Source organism: Stegastes partitus, unplaced genomic scaffold, assembly GCF_000690725.1.
Source record: "Stegastes partitus isolate 25-593 unplaced genomic scaffold, Stegastes_partitus-1.0.2 Scaffold67, whole genome shotgun sequence".
Classification (NCBI taxonomy): Eukaryota; Metazoa; Chordata; class Actinopteri; family Pomacentridae; genus Stegastes; species Stegastes partitus.
The window spans coordinates 481,722-499,523 of NW_007577798.1; the positions used below are offsets into that span (position 1 = coordinate 481,722).

The 17,802-nt window shown below is 42.5% G+C and overlaps 1 protein-coding gene across 1 annotated transcript; it reads right to left on the bottom strand.

Annotated features, from left to right (window-relative positions):
• LOC103353314 (voltage-gated potassium channel subunit beta-2) lies at window positions 1-17,335 on the bottom strand. The gene is made up of 14 exons (XM_008276229.1): window positions 17,004-17,335; window positions 6,926-6,969; window positions 6,797-6,834; window positions 6,446-6,525; window positions 6,142-6,186; window positions 5,674-5,718; window positions 5,547-5,590; window positions 3,945-4,031; window positions 3,765-3,850; window positions 3,525-3,645; window positions 3,346-3,440; window positions 3,095-3,215; window positions 2,418-2,506; window positions 1-1,521 (listed from the first exon to the last, which is right to left on the bottom strand). The coding sequence occupies exons 1-14, from the start codon at window positions 17,333-17,335 to the stop codon at window positions 1,432-1,434; spliced, it is 1,317 nt and encodes a 438-aa protein (XP_008274451.1). The 3' UTR covers window positions 1-1,431.
• Between the last annotated feature and the right edge of the window lie 467 nt (window positions 17,336-17,802).

Genomic DNA, 17,802 nt, shown 5'->3' on the forward strand with positions numbered 1-17,802 from the left:
GAAATGAGCAGAGAAGCTATATTTTTAGGCTTCCACAAAAAAAAAGAAAAGAAAAGAAAAAAAAAAGAAAAATTACATTTGCTAAATCTTACCCCAAGTGACCTGTGGCAAGAGTTGTATCACATTTGATAAACTCAGACTTATCATTCATTTCACCACAGTGTGTCCAAATCTTTGTGTCAGACCATCATAGTGACCTTTTTTTTCTTTCCACTTAACGTCCCGACTGTCTCAAACCCTCCGATTCGACAACAATGACGCTCTTCACAGGACATCATCGAAAGCGATGCCAACATCTTTTGATACAGTGTAGGACAATACAAAGATTATACGTCAGATGGACACACAGACTGCTGAGAGTCTTTAAAGCAAGAGTGCCCAGCAGCGCGGATCCTGGATCAAACTGCCTGACCATTTAGAGTAAAAAAAATGGCTTACAAGGGCACTGCAAATCTACATAAGCCATAAAAGCCATGCCACATTTACACCCTGTTGGGGCTATTCTCTCTTAAAGGGACATGCGCACAGTTTACAAACAGAGGAGGCAAAAAGACTGCTGAGAAAGCAGCAGGGTTGGGAAAGTTACCTTCAAAATCTTCACCCCACTATTGATTTATGATTGCCAATTTCACAAGTAGTTTGTGCCAGAATCAATGATTATTTCAGTGCTGTCTCATAATCTTAGTGCTTTTAAACCTTTTTTTTTATTTTTTTATAACAGCATGTGATCTGATGTTTACCAGAAAGGATCAGGATTTTTTTTTTTTAACAGTCAGATCTGTGTAATGACTCCACAAGTAATCCATTGTTCCCAACCCTGTAAAGCAGTGAGCGTGGCAGACCAGTCACATGCACACTATGGGAAATGTTGGGCTAGACACATGAGTGCTAACCTTTGGCTCTCTGGCTGCTGGGTACTAAACATCATACAGAATTACAGGCAGCTGCGAGGGGAGGAGACTCACATGTCAAATGAAAGCACCGTTCACGCAGTAAAGTTGCATTTTAGCACAGAGGTGGTTTTTTTTTTCCTTTTTTTTTGTCCTAAAACATTTGATTAAGAAGAGTCAAATCTGCTGAATATTTTTCAAGCTCTCTTGGTTTCTGTGGTTGGCAGAGACCTGTCAGTCTAACCGGCTTCAGCCTCCCCCTGTGTAGAAATAATTAGTTTGTGAACAATCGACAGTGAGCAATATATGATCCGTTTGTTGTTTTGTTTTTTTTTCCACAATTGAGAGATTTTCTCTTTTTTTTTTTTTTCATACATGATACAATGTACTGCGCAAAATGGATATGCGCACATACTGGAAGCATAATGTTGCTGAGGACATGCAAGTTGTTGAGTATACAGCAGAGCAAAAAGCGATGTTTCCCAATGTCTTAGTCTTCTTCATCTTCTCGAAACGTTATCTGTCACTCAGATTTGCATCTTCAAGCGCGTGACTCTTTCTTCGAGTGTGGCTTATTTCCCAGCAGGGCGTCAATCTCGGTGATGGTTTGAGGGGTCATTTGGGATAAAATCTAAAAAGGAAGATGGGGAGGAGACGGCGATCAGTTTAAACTGTTGTTTTCTTGCCAGTTGTCACGTTGTGTTGCACATAAAGTAGCAGATCTTTTGGTTTAATTCTCTGAACTTCAAAGCCCACCAGCAAGTTTGAAAGGCGGGTTGTCTTTACAAATATCGCCAAAATGACATCATTTATCAGAGCTGGAAAGGGTGCTTGAAATACTCATCTGTGACAAGCAGTTTTGTCAGGAAACTTAACCAAATCTGAGCTTTAAATTGTGATCTGTCATCAAAATCCCTTCATTCTACATGCCTCATTTAAAAATTTGCCAAAAACAAACCAATGCGCTCCACCCAGATTCTGTAAACACAAAAAATTCTGTGTTCTTCGGTGCAACTGTGAGTCCATAAGTTACTCAGATGCAACCAGCAGTCATGTAGCAAAAATTCAGGGACTTTTCAGTTGAACTGGGCTGACCTGCAGCCTGTGTTTACACAGAGCAGAGAGGAGACAACTATGCAAACAAATAAAAACGTAAGCACTGAAACATCCGTAGTATGTAGAGCCTTTTCCCCAGTTTTGGTAATACCTGTAGGCACTGTAGGATATTAGTTTTGATAATTTTGTAAAATAAATAATCAAAGAAATCTATCTCTAGTTATTTATCTGATTTATGTATATCATACTACACAGAGGACATGTTTGAGTTCTCTGTCCTATTCATGGTTGCACTGTTTCCATAGAGGTGCAGGACTTTATAGTGCACTGAATTAGTCCACGGTGAGCATGTCAGGAGCAAAAAAAAAGAAACGCCCAGAAACTGCTTGGGGTTCACATTGTGAAACAACTGTGGTTCAGTATGTGAGGCAAAAATATTGATGTGGGAGAAAAAAAGGAACAAAATTTTACCCGGAGGGCACCCAGGTTCTCGAGTAGCTGATCTGTATTAGAAACACCCAGAAGTACTGAGCTGACTCCCTCACTGCGCAGACACCAGGCTGTAAGAAAGAAGAGAAAACTGATAAAACTCAAGCTCAGGTAAAACTCTGTGATATCTGTAGTAATCTAAGAAAAATAGAAGATTTGTTTTCTTTTTTGTTTTTAGTCAAAATCGGATCACAAGCTGCTGTTGTAAATCTAATGGTCAAATTAAAAGTTACATAAATATCAGGACAGTGATTCCAAATCAGCACATTTTATAGTCAACAGAGAAGCATATCTGACGGACAAGCCATTCTCTCTCTACACTATAAATAAATTGCTATTCAATAAAACAGAAAAAGGGCGTGATTGACCAATAAGGTCATTGATAAGGAGTAAACAGGCTTCACACAGACACACACTGTGACACACTATGTTGACCTCATGTCTGTTGCATAACTGTCTCTGTGACCTTTCTACCTCTGTGTGCGCAGTCTGATTAAACTGAATCAATAGTTTAATGATTCTGATAGTACCACAGACACAATAAAGATGCAAAAAAATATGTAAAAGTACATCATCTAAATCCTTGTTTCAGTACATAAACAGAGAATAAATCTGTGTGTGTCCACGCTGTAAAGTCCGGCCTTTAGCCTGGGTCATACCGATGGCTAACTGTGCAGCAGTGCAGCCCAGTCTGTCTGCCAGTAGATGGAGCTCCTTGATTTTAGCGAGCTGCCTGCGGCCCTCCTCGCTGTTCACTCGCTCTTTCAGCCACTGGTATCCCTACATCAGAACCAAAATGGAGAAAATCACTGACACAGTACCGATTCCAAACTGTAATACCCCAACTGAGATGGCATTGAATTACACTGGGGTTGATTTTGACGAAGAGAAACTCCAGATGAAAACTGACCTTCATTGCAGCTCTGGAGCACTCTGGTACCCCATCACTGTACTTCCCTGTGATTAATCCACAAGCGAGTGGAGACCAAGTCATTGCTCCCACACCTGTGAAGCGAGAGTGAGTGAATGAAACAAAATGAAACCTCCAGTTTGGGAGACAAACGGAGCCGCGGGACTGTGGATGCTCACCGATCTTGTGGTAGAGTTCAGGAAGCTGCACCTCGACTTTATCCCTCTGGAAATAGTGATACTCTGCCTGCTCACACACAGGTGGTATCAGGTTGAACTGGCGCGCCACTGAGTACGCCTCCTGGTGCCAAACAGATAGAAACAAAACGCCGCGGTTACAGATCAGCATTTGTGCAGAAAAGCTGACGGCTTTAAATTTGTGAAAGAGTGAGACTTTCAGAATGGGAGCTCAGCACTCACCATGATTTCCATGGCGCTCCAGCGGGAGGTTCCCCAGTACATGGCCATGCCCTGGTTTATTACAAACGTCATGGCCCGTACAATCTCTGCACACACATAAAATTATTTTGATCGCTTTAAGGCACAAAATACCATACAAAGCGACCAGATTTGCAGGCAATTCAAACCTCTGAAACTAACCTTCCATTGGACTGTTGACATCATTTCTGTTGGCAAAAACTATGTCCACATAATCTAACTGGAGTCTTGATAATGATCCTCTTAAACCTGCAATAAACAACAGTTAATTATTGGACTTTGGGTAGTTAGTAAAGCACAGCGGTGTCTTGGCATGCTGATGCGTAGCGGGGATAATGTTGACCTTGTTTATGTGCTCATGGCAACAGTTTTCTAGATAACTGATCTGAAGCTCAGATATTTTTGATGCTCTATGAAGCGTGAAGTTTACATAGTTCATCCTGAAGAGAGCACGAATGTGTGCACCCAGTTTCACAGCGATCCGGCCAATAGTTTTTGAGATATTACACTCAAAACCAGTGAATTTCATGGTGGCGCAAACCGAAAGGCACTGAAGTCATTAGAATTTATCCTCAGGGCACCATGAGTGTCTGCACATTGGTTTGTGGAGTACGTCCAATTGTTGTTGAGCTATTTCACTTTGAAGCAAATTGGTGGATTAACCAACCGACCGAGTGGCATTAACATCGACAGAGCTGCGCTGGAGATGGGGTAAAAAGAAAGCAATCCTTTTTCAGTTTGAAGTGTAGGAATACATGGAGAAACAGCATCTAAACAACTACAGAGAGTCCCAACAAGTCACTTGAGAGCAATAAAAGCACATTATTCTCCAAGGCAAAACTGTTTTACGTTGCATTTTCTGCATCAGGCTGCTGTGTGCCAACTTTCCAACCTAAATGAAAAACCGCATGAAGCCCAAATACGAGCGCCGTGTCCCTGCACGACCCGCAAATCTTAAAAGCAAAGTTCACTCATTACGCAATGACCTCAAATACAAAAGCTTCATGACAATGATGGTCAATCAACCCACTCAGCTCCTCGGTAAATGGTCACCCCAAGGCCTTGCTGTTTACAAAACAAACAAAGAATTTGACCGTACACAAGGCCAATAGCCTCTTAGGATTATTTCTGGGAGGGTGGACTGATTAAGTGGCTGGAAAACAACAATCTTGAGATGTTATTTGTGCCCGTCTCTCCACGTTTCCTCAGCTGACCCTCGATCCGCACACATGACAATCCGCCGAAACATCCAAAACTCATCTGCATCTGCGTTCGACTCCTTCAAAGTCTCATGTCAAATCCTCATATCTTACAAGCACCAGTCCACTAACTTCACAGCTCCACCCGAGGAGTGTTTTTTTTTTTTTTTTTTCATTAGCTGCTGTGAAACGTAGAAATGTATTTGATTTTATGGCCCGTTGACGTATTTACTGCAACATGTAACATGGAGTGGCTTTAAATGACAAAAGCGGGGACACCGAATGATTCATTGCGACTGTCTGTTCAGCGGTTGAACTGATTCACTCCGGGAGACATTTTATACACAATAAAAATGCAGTACATCTCAATAAACTACAATTGATCTGGAAACATGTGTTAAGCTGTGGCCTCAATCCTTTTCTGTACTGTAGGAACACATGTACCAAGACTGGAAGCAGACATTCAAACTCGGCACTTTTTAAGCTGGAAACTGAACCTCTTTAATTTGCTGTATGGTTTTTAAAATGTTAAATAGTTTTGGGTAAATAGCTGATGACACCTTACCTTCAATAATGTGCTTTCTGGAGAGTCCTCGCTCCGTCTCGGCTCTGTGGAGGAATGAAAATACACATTATTGATGTTATATTTACAAAAAAACATATAGAATGTCATATTTTAGGGCTGTACTTACTGGCCTCCCCAGTAGATTTTTGTTGTGATGACGAAACTTGAACGCCTAAAAAGGACACAATCATGAGCACAGCTTTATTAGAAACACAGAATTCAAGGGAGGAAATCTTTTGCATGTTAGTTTCAGTCTCATAGATTTAAAAAAAAAAATACATATTTGGACTATTATGTGGGGTTTTTTTTGCTGCTGCTGCACCCAGTATTATGGTCTGGGAGTTTAATTCCACACAGAAACATTTTTACCCTTTTATAGCCTTCTGTCTCTAAAGCACTTTATTTTTCTAAAAACTCCGAGTCTCCCATGAGATAATTTAATGGCATTCCTCCTCCAACAGTAACAAACACATGCAGCAACGCCGTCTACTTCAGAAAGGGGATTATTAGGGATTATTCAGAAAACATTTGGGGTCTAATGGAGTTTTTTTTTTCACATGCATGTGAGTCAGCGGGAGAAAATGAGCATTATCACCTCCATCCTTTCTTCTTGATAATGTTCCCCAGAGTGATTTCCGCCCTGTGGAGAAACACATCATTGACTGTGATGGATTGATGCTAACTTAGAGATCGCTGCGCAACAATATTGAATCTGCAAAACACATGCTAAAGAATCCTAGAAGCGCTTTCTTGTCTAACTTGTTCATTTGTCTCCAGAGAGAAATTGAAGGTTATGAAGCAGAGGAAGAGATATTAAAAAAAAAAAAAAAGAAAAGAAAACATTCTACAAGAAGAAAAAGTTTTAATTGAGGCTTTGGAAGGAGAAAGTGAAGCCTGACCTTCCGGAGGCGTACACCTCCGCCGTGTCAAACAGGTTCACTCCGTTCTCATAAGCTATGGCCATCAGGTTCTCAGCCATCTGAGGGAACACAAAAATTGAGACTGAGAGAGGGAGACGATGGATAAATTCCAATTACCCAGAGGTCATTCGTGAAGGGCACTATGCAGGGAGGATAATACAGTGCAGTGTCTCACCGAGCTACTATAGTTTCAAGGTCTGTGGGCTTTTGAAACATTTCTGTAATTGAATAACACTGAGATTTGCATTTTTTTTAAATAAAGCATTCCACAAAAGCTGCACGAGTGTTGGAGAATCCGCCACTCACACAGAGAAACAACAGAGCTCTCACCTCATCAGAGATCTGTGATCCGAATGTCACCCAGGTGCCTGAACGGGAGCACAGACAGACAGACACGTTGCTTTGTTTGACGGTTTGAAACAGAAATGAATATTTCCCCTGCCTTCAAAACCAACTCACCTAACCCGAGGCAGGAAACACGTAGGCCTGACTTTCCCAGGTTCCTGCGAAAGACAAAAATCAGAAGGTTACGAGAAAAAAAAAAGAAAAAAGAGGCCGTCTGTCAAGCTTAAAAATAAACAATGAGAAGAAAGGGTGTGATGTGTGGGCATGCATGTGCACATGCAGTCGTAGTGAGATCTATGCGGATGTGTGTGAGTGAGGAATAGCATCATCCTGATTGATGGGGCAATTTGGTTAAGCAGTGCAGCAAATTACTTGTATTTGACTGTATGTTTTCCATTTTATTTTCCACTGCACAATATTTCAAAAGAAAATATACCTTTTTAAACAAAATTAAGTCCCCCAATTAAATATTTACGAGCAGTCTAAGCATTTCTGACTAACTCTAAAGTAGCTGTATTAATGTACACTATCTGTACACTATCCTACAAATATAAATCTTGTATTATTCATTTACGTACTGCCCACAGGAGTAGATATTGTGGTTAACAAGTACATAAATAACCACTTAAAGCTGTTTAAAGCAGCTAAATTAAAGTGTTAAAAAACATTCATTAAATGTTTATGTACTGTACTATGTATGAATATTAAACATAGGGACTTAAATTGTTACCTTACGGCGCAAATTAAGATTTTATACACAACACATCAGCGTGAGATGATGACGTTGATGATTGCAGCACTTTTTTTCTCCTATCAAACGCATAGAAAACTAAAGCCCAAACGAAAAATGCATATTTAGTCTTGCATGAAGCACCAGCATGCAAACAGAGAAAAACATAAAGTGTTAAACTGACTCAAATCCCAGTTAACACAAAGCAGGTGTTATGATTAAAGATGAATTATGACAGAGGATAAAAACGTATCATTAACATAAGTTATGTTCCTGGACACTTCCTCCTCTACATCTGCTGAGCTGAAGCCGTTCTCGCCTGTGGTTAAATTACTGCCTGTGTCTAATTATTTCTGAACAATTGACCTTTCATCCTTCATATGTTAACAGTTCAGTGTATTACAGTGGGTCAGTGAAACAGCTGGAGGGGACGGAGCTCAGTTTAGTTTGAGTCCGGGCTTTTTATTTTTTTTTAATTCTTCTTCTTTTTTTTTTTTTTTTTGGCAGGTTTCTGAGATAAATGTCCAAAAATGCTCCATAAGCTAAAGAGGAGTCCATTACCCAACATGTCACATCAGATTATCCAGATAGCTGGATTTTGAAGGGCGGGCAGGGAGCGGCAGAGAGCTGCATTTCTGACCACAGGAGCATGTACAGCTGAAAATGATGTGGGCTTCATGCTCGCTCTCCTCCTCCTCCTCCTCCTCTTCCTCCTCCTCCTCCTCCTCCTCCTCTTCCATGTGTGCTCTCCCCCATTCTAATTAGCCGGGGAGCCAGCTGGAGAGGCAGCAGAACTGCAGTGCAACTCACTGCTGCTCGCCGTCTTTTCATCTCCAGCGCCTCTCCCCTCTCTCTCTCTCTCTCTCTCTCTCCCTGTCTGCCTGCGTCCACCACAAATAGCCAAATGCAGAAAGACAGACTGTCAGAGCATTTAGACTCAGTCGAACGAGTCCTGCTTTTATTTTCCTGGTCTATTTTTAATGCCCGACCTTAAGCTATTTTTAGATTCCTGCATATGTAAGCATTTGTGTCCCACTGTGTGTGTTAGTGTGTGTGTGTGTGTATGTGTGTGTGTGTGTGGCGTTCGTATGTGCGCCGCGTGTGGGCGTGAAATGCATATTGTTTGTGTCATTACGTTAAACTCTGTCAAAATAGCGCACAGGTGGAGGGTCAGGGGGGGCTACACGAAGGGAAAATATGTTTGTGAGGTTGATTCCTTGAATGGTAACACGGTTCACCGTTTGTCAACCGGTGACAGCTCTGCCTGTTCTCAGTCACTTTGAACGCAGGGAGTAAATATAAATGAGGCACATGGGAAAAACACATTTCAGAGAGTTTTGTTGTTTTTTTTTAAAAGCTTATTTCAAATCAGTTATTTATCTCTTTTCATTGGCTGTTTTTGTTCCCCTTCACTGGCGTTTTTTGGTGACATCCATCATATCATACCTTTTTGCCTCAACTTCAGTCAGGGGGAAGTTAAAGGAATATTTTTTTGTCAAACAACATTCGACAAGGTTGGGCCAGCAACAGCATCCCGAAACTATTCCCTGCAGTTTTGTTCGGCTTCGTGTCAAAAACAAAGCTTGGAATTGATTATAAATAGCTTGTGAGATGGAATGAATAATTTTTTACACCTGTCAAAGATCAGTTCCAAACCCTTTTACTACCTACTGTTTTTTGTTTCATTTTAAGAGAACTTCAAGAAAAATGTTGAGAATTCTCTGTTTATTTACCCCGAGGCTATGATATGTGAATTACTGACATTAATTAGGCCTGTTTACCACCTTAGACGCCACCATCCTTCCATACTTTTCTGTTCACGATGACAAACAGAAAGGTTATGTGTGACCAATACTAAAACGCAGCAACAAAACATGAGTCAGCCTTCGGAGAAATGTCAAGCGTCCAGTGGCAGCCACAGCTGTTACACAAATGCACCCCTGTTTTTCTGTTTCTCTGTGCTCACATTTGATTTTTAAAGACGGACAAGCAGGTTTGGTTAACTGTGTATATGCTCATCATGATGGATGGGGGGAAATGGTAAACCGGTGTGCATTATTGGGTGAATTCCATGACTACTGTGCCACATGAAACACTTCATTTATTTATTTTGTCATTGTTTCTGTGTGTGACAACTGGCCGCCCCCTCCCTGCTCTCAACTCCAGCGCTCTCTGCAGTGCTGCAGTCTGCTAAATTACTATCAGTGAGTCTGGAGAGACACATGCTCCCTCTTTCCTCTCACTATCTCCCTCATGACAGCCTTTCCCACTTTCATGGCGCACTCACAGGCCCACGCAGACACGCATGTGCGCAGACACTCGGCCTATATTTTATGTGACGTGGACTTTGACGAGTGCTGTTGCGAAAACGGACCAGATCTATACTGCATCGGCAGGGCCAGTCGATGCTTTCACGTGAATATTCACGCTTGATGGGAATTACACTGGAGCACAGGCACGGATCTACATACGGACATGCATGAATGCACTCGTGAGCAGGGCACACAGAAACACAGATGCTTCTCTGTAGCCTTTATAAGTAGCACTTCCTGTGTTTTCTTGTCTATTTTTTTTTTATCCTCTCGTAATAAATCACCATCTCCAAACAAGGTGATTATAGGGACTTGGGCCCGGTCCGTCCAATGCATTATTAATGGAGGAGAGAGAGGAGGCGCACAGGTGCTCCGTCATGGTGTAGTCAGCGTTTTAACCTGTGCTGACATTTACAGTTAGTTTTCACCCGAGACAGGAGGAAGACACTATATACAGATGGTTAGGTGCAAATGATGGAGTTTTTTTTTCCTGCAGTTGTCATAAAATGCCACACACATGCTGAGCAGGCTCTTCTCCAGAGGGAAGCACACCTAGATATTAATAACACTCGCGTCAGTGTGTGTGTGTTGTGTGTGTGTGCGTGTGTGTGTGTGTGTGCTTATACACGCATTTTCTGAGCACAAACTGTGGGAAGATGGTGGACTGTCTGTTCTTTTTTAATAATGCTGTATGCACCGCTTCTGGGCTTTAAAGGGTCAGTTCACCCAAATTAAAGAACATGTTTTCTCACCTGTGCAGAGATGTCTGCCTTCACTTCAGTACAAATTAATTTTTGCAAGTTTTAATCAAGTTTTAAAAACAATAATGTTTCTTTTCTATAATCAGTGTCCTCGTTAAGTTCAATAATCCAGAGGCCAGTTACAGTTTTTCTTTGGTACAAAGCAGCATGACTGAACAGTGAGGGCTGGAGATTATCCAGAGTATCAGTTTCAATTGCTGCTGACTTGAATCTGAAATTTCAGAGCCAGAAATCTGAAAACCTGGACAAATAAAAACAAATTATCTGCATGGCTAGGTACCAAGTTAAGTGAGAAAATGCTTCTTTTTTTTTTGGCTCTTTAGCTCTGAGGGACAAGAACCCAGAGCAAAATCTGACGGTGTGTTAATTCTTTGCTTCAGCTATTTTTAAAAGCATTAGGCTAAACAACAGACTTTTCATGTAATGTGATGTTTTTTAATTTAGTTACATTAAACTAGTTAGGAAAGTAGGTCTGTCCTAATTATAAAATACACATGCTGTGAGTGGAGCAAATGGAGACAAAAAAAAAAAAAGACACAAAGACAGACTTTCTCTGACACACACACCTTCATACACAGACACACAATCTCTGCCGCTCACCTCCAACGCTGCTAACACTTTATTAATGGTCGTGACTCTCCAAGTAAACCGAAAATCCAAGCAGTGAGGTGGCAACAGGAAAGAGCCGGTTTTAAAATGATTAATCTTTTTTGTAATTGTGTCAAGTGTCTGTTTTTCTATTTCAAGTTTTGGAGCGGACAGGACGATACGAGAAGCACTCCTGACTGTGGCACAGATTGTGTTTTGACTGCTCGTAAAATGCGACTTGACAGCGAAATAGTATGAAAAAAAAAAAAATCACTTTAACATGTTGAAATGTTAATGAAATTCATTGTTTGGAAAGGTCGCTGCACCGCGCTGCTACCTGTTTCATGTCTATTGAAGATGAATGTTTGAATGATTCGTCAGATTCCTGGTCCGCCGTCTCATAAGTGACAGTTCGCTGAATTTAAAATGATTAAATACAGTCACTGAGATGTTTTCGAATGTCGTGCCATCCCCCCCTTGCACCCCTCGTGTCCTTGTTTCCCTGTGATTTAAAACATCTCAGCGACTTGTCTTTGCCGCGATGGATGACGTTCGAGAAAACACTGACATTCCTTTTACAGTGTATTTTTCACAGAGCGGTGGCACAGGCATTAAAAAACAATGATAGATTTAATTTATTTGATAGATTCAAATACTTTCTCAGGCTTTTCCAAAAACCTCTTTTTCATTAAGCTGTGTTTCCGCTCTGCTCTTACATAATAACATGCAATGATGACTTTGCCTCTGCCAGAAGACAATATCAGTCTTTGACTTTGACTAGACAGCCTACTCAGAGGACGTGATTTGGATTTTCTGGCCCTGATTATGACGCTCACAGCTCAGAACAAGCTTGCTGATTGCCGCTTCCATCCACAGTCAATTATTGATGGATGTAAGCCTCGTCAAAACAACGCCGACCCGGAGGTCACTTCACATTTTGAAGAGATTAAGTCATCTGCTTTATGTACTTTCCTAAGCGAGAGTTCTTAAATCGCTTCAAGTTCTTCGACACGCAGCTGCGCAAACAACAACAGCCTTGTTCGGTTCCACAATTTATCACTGTAACGTTCAGCAAACCTGCTAATGTATATTAGTGGGTGGCAGATGAAATAAGCAGCCGGAGTGAAGCGTTAAAAAAAAACGGATCATAGGTTGGATATGTTTTGGTTACGAGCCAGCTTGAAAGGAAGCAAGCGAAGATATGGAGTGACTTTGCTCCAAACTTGTTGGACCTCAAAGTGAGTCACTAATCTGTTAAGTCAACTGGAAACGTAACAAAAAAAAAAAAAGAGAAGGAATCCAGAGAGAGCAAGAGAGAGGAGAGTTGAAGGTCAAGACTGTAGCCGCCTGCTGTCTTGTTCTCCTCCCTGCTACACAAACCATTTGTTTCCCGTGATTGTTAATCATGGCAACAATATGAGGCCAAATTGCTTAATTATCACTTGATTGTTAATGATGAAGCTACACTCCTGAAATACATGTTCACTGTGCCGCTGCTTGGAATTTATTACCGGGTGTCCACCGGGTTTTACAGAAGTGGGAATACTCTGCTATTTTATCTTAAATTGTGAGTGCGAGGTAAAATCAACAAAGCGAAGCCGTGACGTCACGCTGCCCTCAGAGCACAGACAACGGCACAATCTGACTGCAACAAGGGCGCATGCTGTGAGAGTGATCACGCCGGGGCCGGATCGCTGTCTCTGAGCGCTAAATGACCACAATATATCTGTAAAAGTTGACAGGGTTGTTCATCACTACCAGCGACTGAACCATTACTTCATCAGCTGCTCCGATTAAAGCCTTTCAAAGCTCCCTGTTCGAGTGTGCTTCTGTCGGAGAACGGCACCTCTCCGCATGGCTGAATGTCAGAACACTCCTGATGCAAAAGTTAAACATGCAGCCGAATTTCAGGTATCGCCACTACAGTATTTTGCCCTGCGATGATATCACCTTTCGACGGGTATCGTCTGATGTAACAACTCAGATTGCGGTTGGCCTTTCATGTGACGTTGCTTGAAGTCGTGTCAATAGCGAACATCAGAGTTCAAGAAGATGAAATCAGCGTGAGAGCAACAGGAGCAGCAAGTGTTTAACGATGCATTACAGAAACAGAGGCCTGACTAAATAATCTAACAAACTTTTTCGAGGGCTTGAGATGTGATTCAAATGTGTTGAAAAAACTCGTAAGTGGATTTTGTGTTCGAGCCATTTGATCAAAAAACAAATAAAGGCTGAATTGAGCTGAACTTTACTTTATCACTTGTGTCTGTTAGCTTAGCGCTGCTACAGGAACAGTGATTTTGTTCTAAAATGACTATTATTCAAAGATCAGTAGACACCGACTAAGGCCACTGAACTGTAACGCTCAGTAAAGCTGAGGTAAGCAGTATTGTTTGGCATGACTGGGCAAAAACTCCACACTAACCTTTTAGCATATTGAAATTCAAGTGGTCTGAGAGGAAGTTCTTCACCTCCTCCTGGCTCAGTTTTCTGGCTTTGGAAAATTTAGCTGATGATGGGAGATTTGAGCCAATCACGGGGCCTTTGTACTGATCAGATGAGATTGTATAAATAGCACAGTGAGAGCAGAACGTGGTGGCTTAGTTCATTCGGGAGAGAGAGGTTTCACTCCAGGTGAAACCACAAATGAATGTTGACTTTTAGCTCTTTTGCGTGTTTGCTCGTCTGCTGGGAGCAGCTCAGGACGGAGACGGGAGGCCGAACAGTTTCACATTCCTTCAGATTTCTGCCTACTGCAGCTTTAACTTGCTTCTTGTTTGTTTCATTCTCACAAAAACTGGAATGTCTTCACAAGGTTGTGGCTTCAGCTTGGCCAGGTGCACTCACCTCCTGCAGTCTCCATGTATCTATGAGGCTGCCAGGCAACCGGCTGACACTCTCCATCTTCAGTCTTTGTGCTAAGCTAAACTAGCCGGCTGCTTGAGAGTGGTTTCAATCTTCATGTCAAACTATTTATATCACAAATTACGAGCTAAATTCACTGCGCAGAACCAAAATGTTGCCAAAAGCTCTGTTTCAGTCCCTGACAACCCAGAGATGACAGACTTAGATCCAGCAGAGTGACATTCTTGTCTTGTGTCATCACTCCTGAACTCCTTCCTGTCTTTCCTGCTGTCGAGAAGCTGTTTCAGAGCGTAACACCAACATTTTCCTAAACAGTTTGACTCAAACGTTCAACTACTCTCCGTGCGTCACAGCGCTGAATGTTGACACACATGCGCCGCCTTCACTCATGCATTAAGTTAGAGAAGCGTCCAGCTGCCTGCCTAACTAACACAATGTGCCCTGTGGCCATTAACTTTGCAAATGTGGGAGACACGGTGACAGATAAATCTATGCTGGAAATACCTTTTGCTAAATTACTGGAAGTTGTATTCTCAGTATTTTTGTAAACTCAACCCCACGTGTTTTCAAAAAAAAAAAAAACAATGTTAGGAAACTCTTAATTGTTAAATCTGAGTAACTTTCCATTCTGAATAATGTAAAATCTGGTTTGCACAGATGAGCACACAGATGCTGATTGTAGATGTTTCCAAGTGAAAGATTTTTGCTGTGATGTGAAACTGGACCTTTTGGCTGTTTTGGCTCTGCTTGCACATTTTTAAAAAATTGTATGACTACTACCTTGTCATGTTTTTATTCATTTTTTTTGCACTTTATATCATTTATGAAATGTGCAAATAAACAAGGAACAAACAAGACCGGCTTACCAGCTTGCAGCTGGTGAAAAGAGACAGCCTGGTTATAGAAACTAGACAATTTGCTGAGTTACACAACTGTCTGTTACAGTAGCCCCTCCAACCACTTCTTTTTTTGTCTTAAAAACTGCAAACACACACACAGGCACACACAATACTGCAATGCAATGCAATGCAAAAAAAAAGGTTAAAAAAAAGGGGGAGTATTTTAAAGGGACTTAGCCTGAAACGTAGCTCACAGAAGGGATATAAAGAAAGAGAGGCACACAGTTAGAGCTGTGGTGCTGGGTGGCAGCGGGGGCTCATGGGAGTTGTAACAGGCAGCAGGGCCCTTCGTTTGAGACCATAATTACTCAGGTTAATGAGATAGCAGGGGGGGAATTAGAAAACATGTAGTCAAACAGAGCAAATATAGGTACCATACAGAAAATGGGATGCATCTGAGACCAAATCGACTGTTCACTTCTGTTCTGCTGTGATAATCATCTGCCCTCAATCATTTCAGGAAATCTCCAGCACCTTATACACACAGCCTCACTCGCGCAGCATTCAGACATGTTTTATGTACGTTCCTGTTTCCTCCTGGTCTCAGTCTGATTGTTACTACGGTGTGAAAATGCAGAATGTGCGAACAACGCACTGCCACAACCAGACTGTGGCCAGGTGGTGGAGCTTCAAGCCGACTCAGTCGTAGAAAGGACTGATAAGCGACAGCAGTGCTGGCTGATTAGAAAATAAGACAAAAAACTAAAGGCAATGCCTGGGGTGTTGCCAATGGCAACTGGAGCTGGCCATATGCTGTATAGACTTATTGTGCTGCTGCACTCCCTATTAGTGACACTTTTCCGGAGACAGCAGAACAACCAGAATAATCCAACCCAATCAAAAGTATGTCTGCAATTCTCGAGGAAATAAATAGAAGTGGAGATATCCCAGTTTTGTCTTGTGCCTCATTCCCTTTTTAAGTATCCTATTAAATGAAAACTAAATTGACTGAAGAGAATGGCAGCAATTCAATCAACCTGATTACTAGGGAAACAGGTCGTTAAAACTCTCCTCCTAGTTATTGAATTTTACAGTCTAAATGAGGGAAACGTATGGCACGAGGCTTTGGTCTTCAGAGTAATGTTAAAGTGCATGCATTGTGTTTTTTATGTGCATTATTTTCCACAAAACCCCTCTGTGAGTGGGGACTGCACGAACAGCTGTCCTTGTCAAGCTGACGCTCTAATCCATCAAGGTGAACAGAATCTAATTCTGAGTCGGTAAAAAACACAAATGACATTCTTTTCTTGCTGTTTATCTGGCCTTATTTTCTTTCCTACATTATGACTCAGACCTGGTGTGTGTAACAGTGGATTTGTGTGCATAAGATAGTCTGCAGCAACGCTATTTTATGAAAATTAAATGCTTTTTTTAAAACCTCCAAGAAAAAAGCTGGGTGTCCTGGGGTGATTTTAGCAAAGCTGTTATTGAAAGCAGGCTCTTTCTTTTATTAATCTGTTGCGATGAGCAAAGAGGTCAGGGCAGAAATCTACATAAAGTCTATGGCAAATACTACCATATGCAAAAAAAAAGTCTGCCATACTGTGATAGCATTGTGGTTGTTCGGTATGGATTATATAAGCATCTCCACATCCACAAGCGTAAGCATTTTTAGAAGTAAATGTCATATTTTTTATAATGTCAGAGGAATCAGCGCTGTCTGTGCACTCGCCGAGGTGTTTGTCATCTGGCTAATGGATATGTAGGCAGTCTGCACAGTGTGTTACAGGAGGCTGACGGTTCAAGCTAACCTCAGATTCACCTCATATCTCGATAAAGAGATTGACAGGATGAGGAATAAAGAAAAGTAGAGCTTCACCGTGAGAGGAGGCCCAAACTCATCACCTGTCACCTTGTTTCGGTGGGAGGATTATTGCGTCTGATGCTCGTTATGATAATCTAACACTCGGGAGATAATGCCGAGGTCAAAAGGCCGAAAGTGAAATGAAAAACCATCCCCGAGCCAAGTGGATTGAGCCCTGGAGCTCCTCGCCTCCTCCTCCTCCTCCTCCTCCTCCTTCTCAGGCCCATACTCACCTGTACTTCATACTGGTGTGGCGCCCGATGGCCTCCTTCATGTGGGCATGGCCCTGTGGAGTCTGGCGAGACCCGGGCCCCTCCCTGGTCTTGACCGAGCCTTGGGTCATGTAGTTGCCATTGCTCCCTTGTCCACTACCTCCTCCGCCTCCGCCGCCGCCGCCGCCTCCTCCTCCTCCGCTGCCACCACCGCCGCCACCTCCTCCTCCTCCGCCGCCTCCCCCTACTCCCCCACTGCTTCCTCCGGGAGGTGGAGCGGTGCGAAGGCCACACAGCCGGTCCTCACTGCGACTCTTGAGGTTGTGCTCAGTGCATGCGAAGGACACCTGCATCCTGACCCAGGTTTTTGGAGTCTCTCACGTAGAGTCGGAGCGGTTTTACAGGAAGTCACACCAACAATAATGTCTACAAAACCGCTTGACACTGTCTCCCCAGTCGTGCTGTCGTGGCAACGCAGAGATGCAAAGGGCTCAGACAGGGCAGGTCAGAGATTTTGGCTGAGAGTTGGAGGGAACAGGCGAGAGTCCAGCCTCTAACATGACACACACAGAGTTGCCGTCTGCTCCGTCTCCTGTCTGGTGGTGCAAACCTGGCAGAAGGCTCTTGGAGTTTTCACACTCGCACGATGCATCAGGGCTGCCCTCCAGAAACCATCAGGAGGCTTGTAAGCTCACAGCAGTCCTCAGACGAATTTGGGGATGTGGCAGTTCTTGGGAAGCCCCCAAAACCTCAGTGCAAGAGATGCCTCCCCTCAAGAGTGCCAGTCGCTCGGCCTCCTCCCACATACATGCACAGGCTC

What these genes read in the sequence shown, in the direction of transcription:
- LOC103353314 (XM_008276229.1), bottom strand. Translation starts at nt 17,335, where the DNA reads ATGCAGGTGTCCTTCGCATGCACTGAGCACAACCTCAAGAGTCGCAGT. An exon ending in ATCAAGAAGAAAGGATGGAG is followed by an intron (nt 5,719 to 6,141) that starts GTGATAATGCTC and finishes TGTCCTTTTTAG; the next exon opens with GCGTTCAAGTTTCGTCATCA. An exon ending in AGAACCTGGGTGCCCTCCGG is followed by an intron (nt 1,522 to 2,417) that starts GTAAAATTTTGT and finishes CTTCCTTTTTAG; the next exon opens with ATTTTATCCCAAATGACCCC.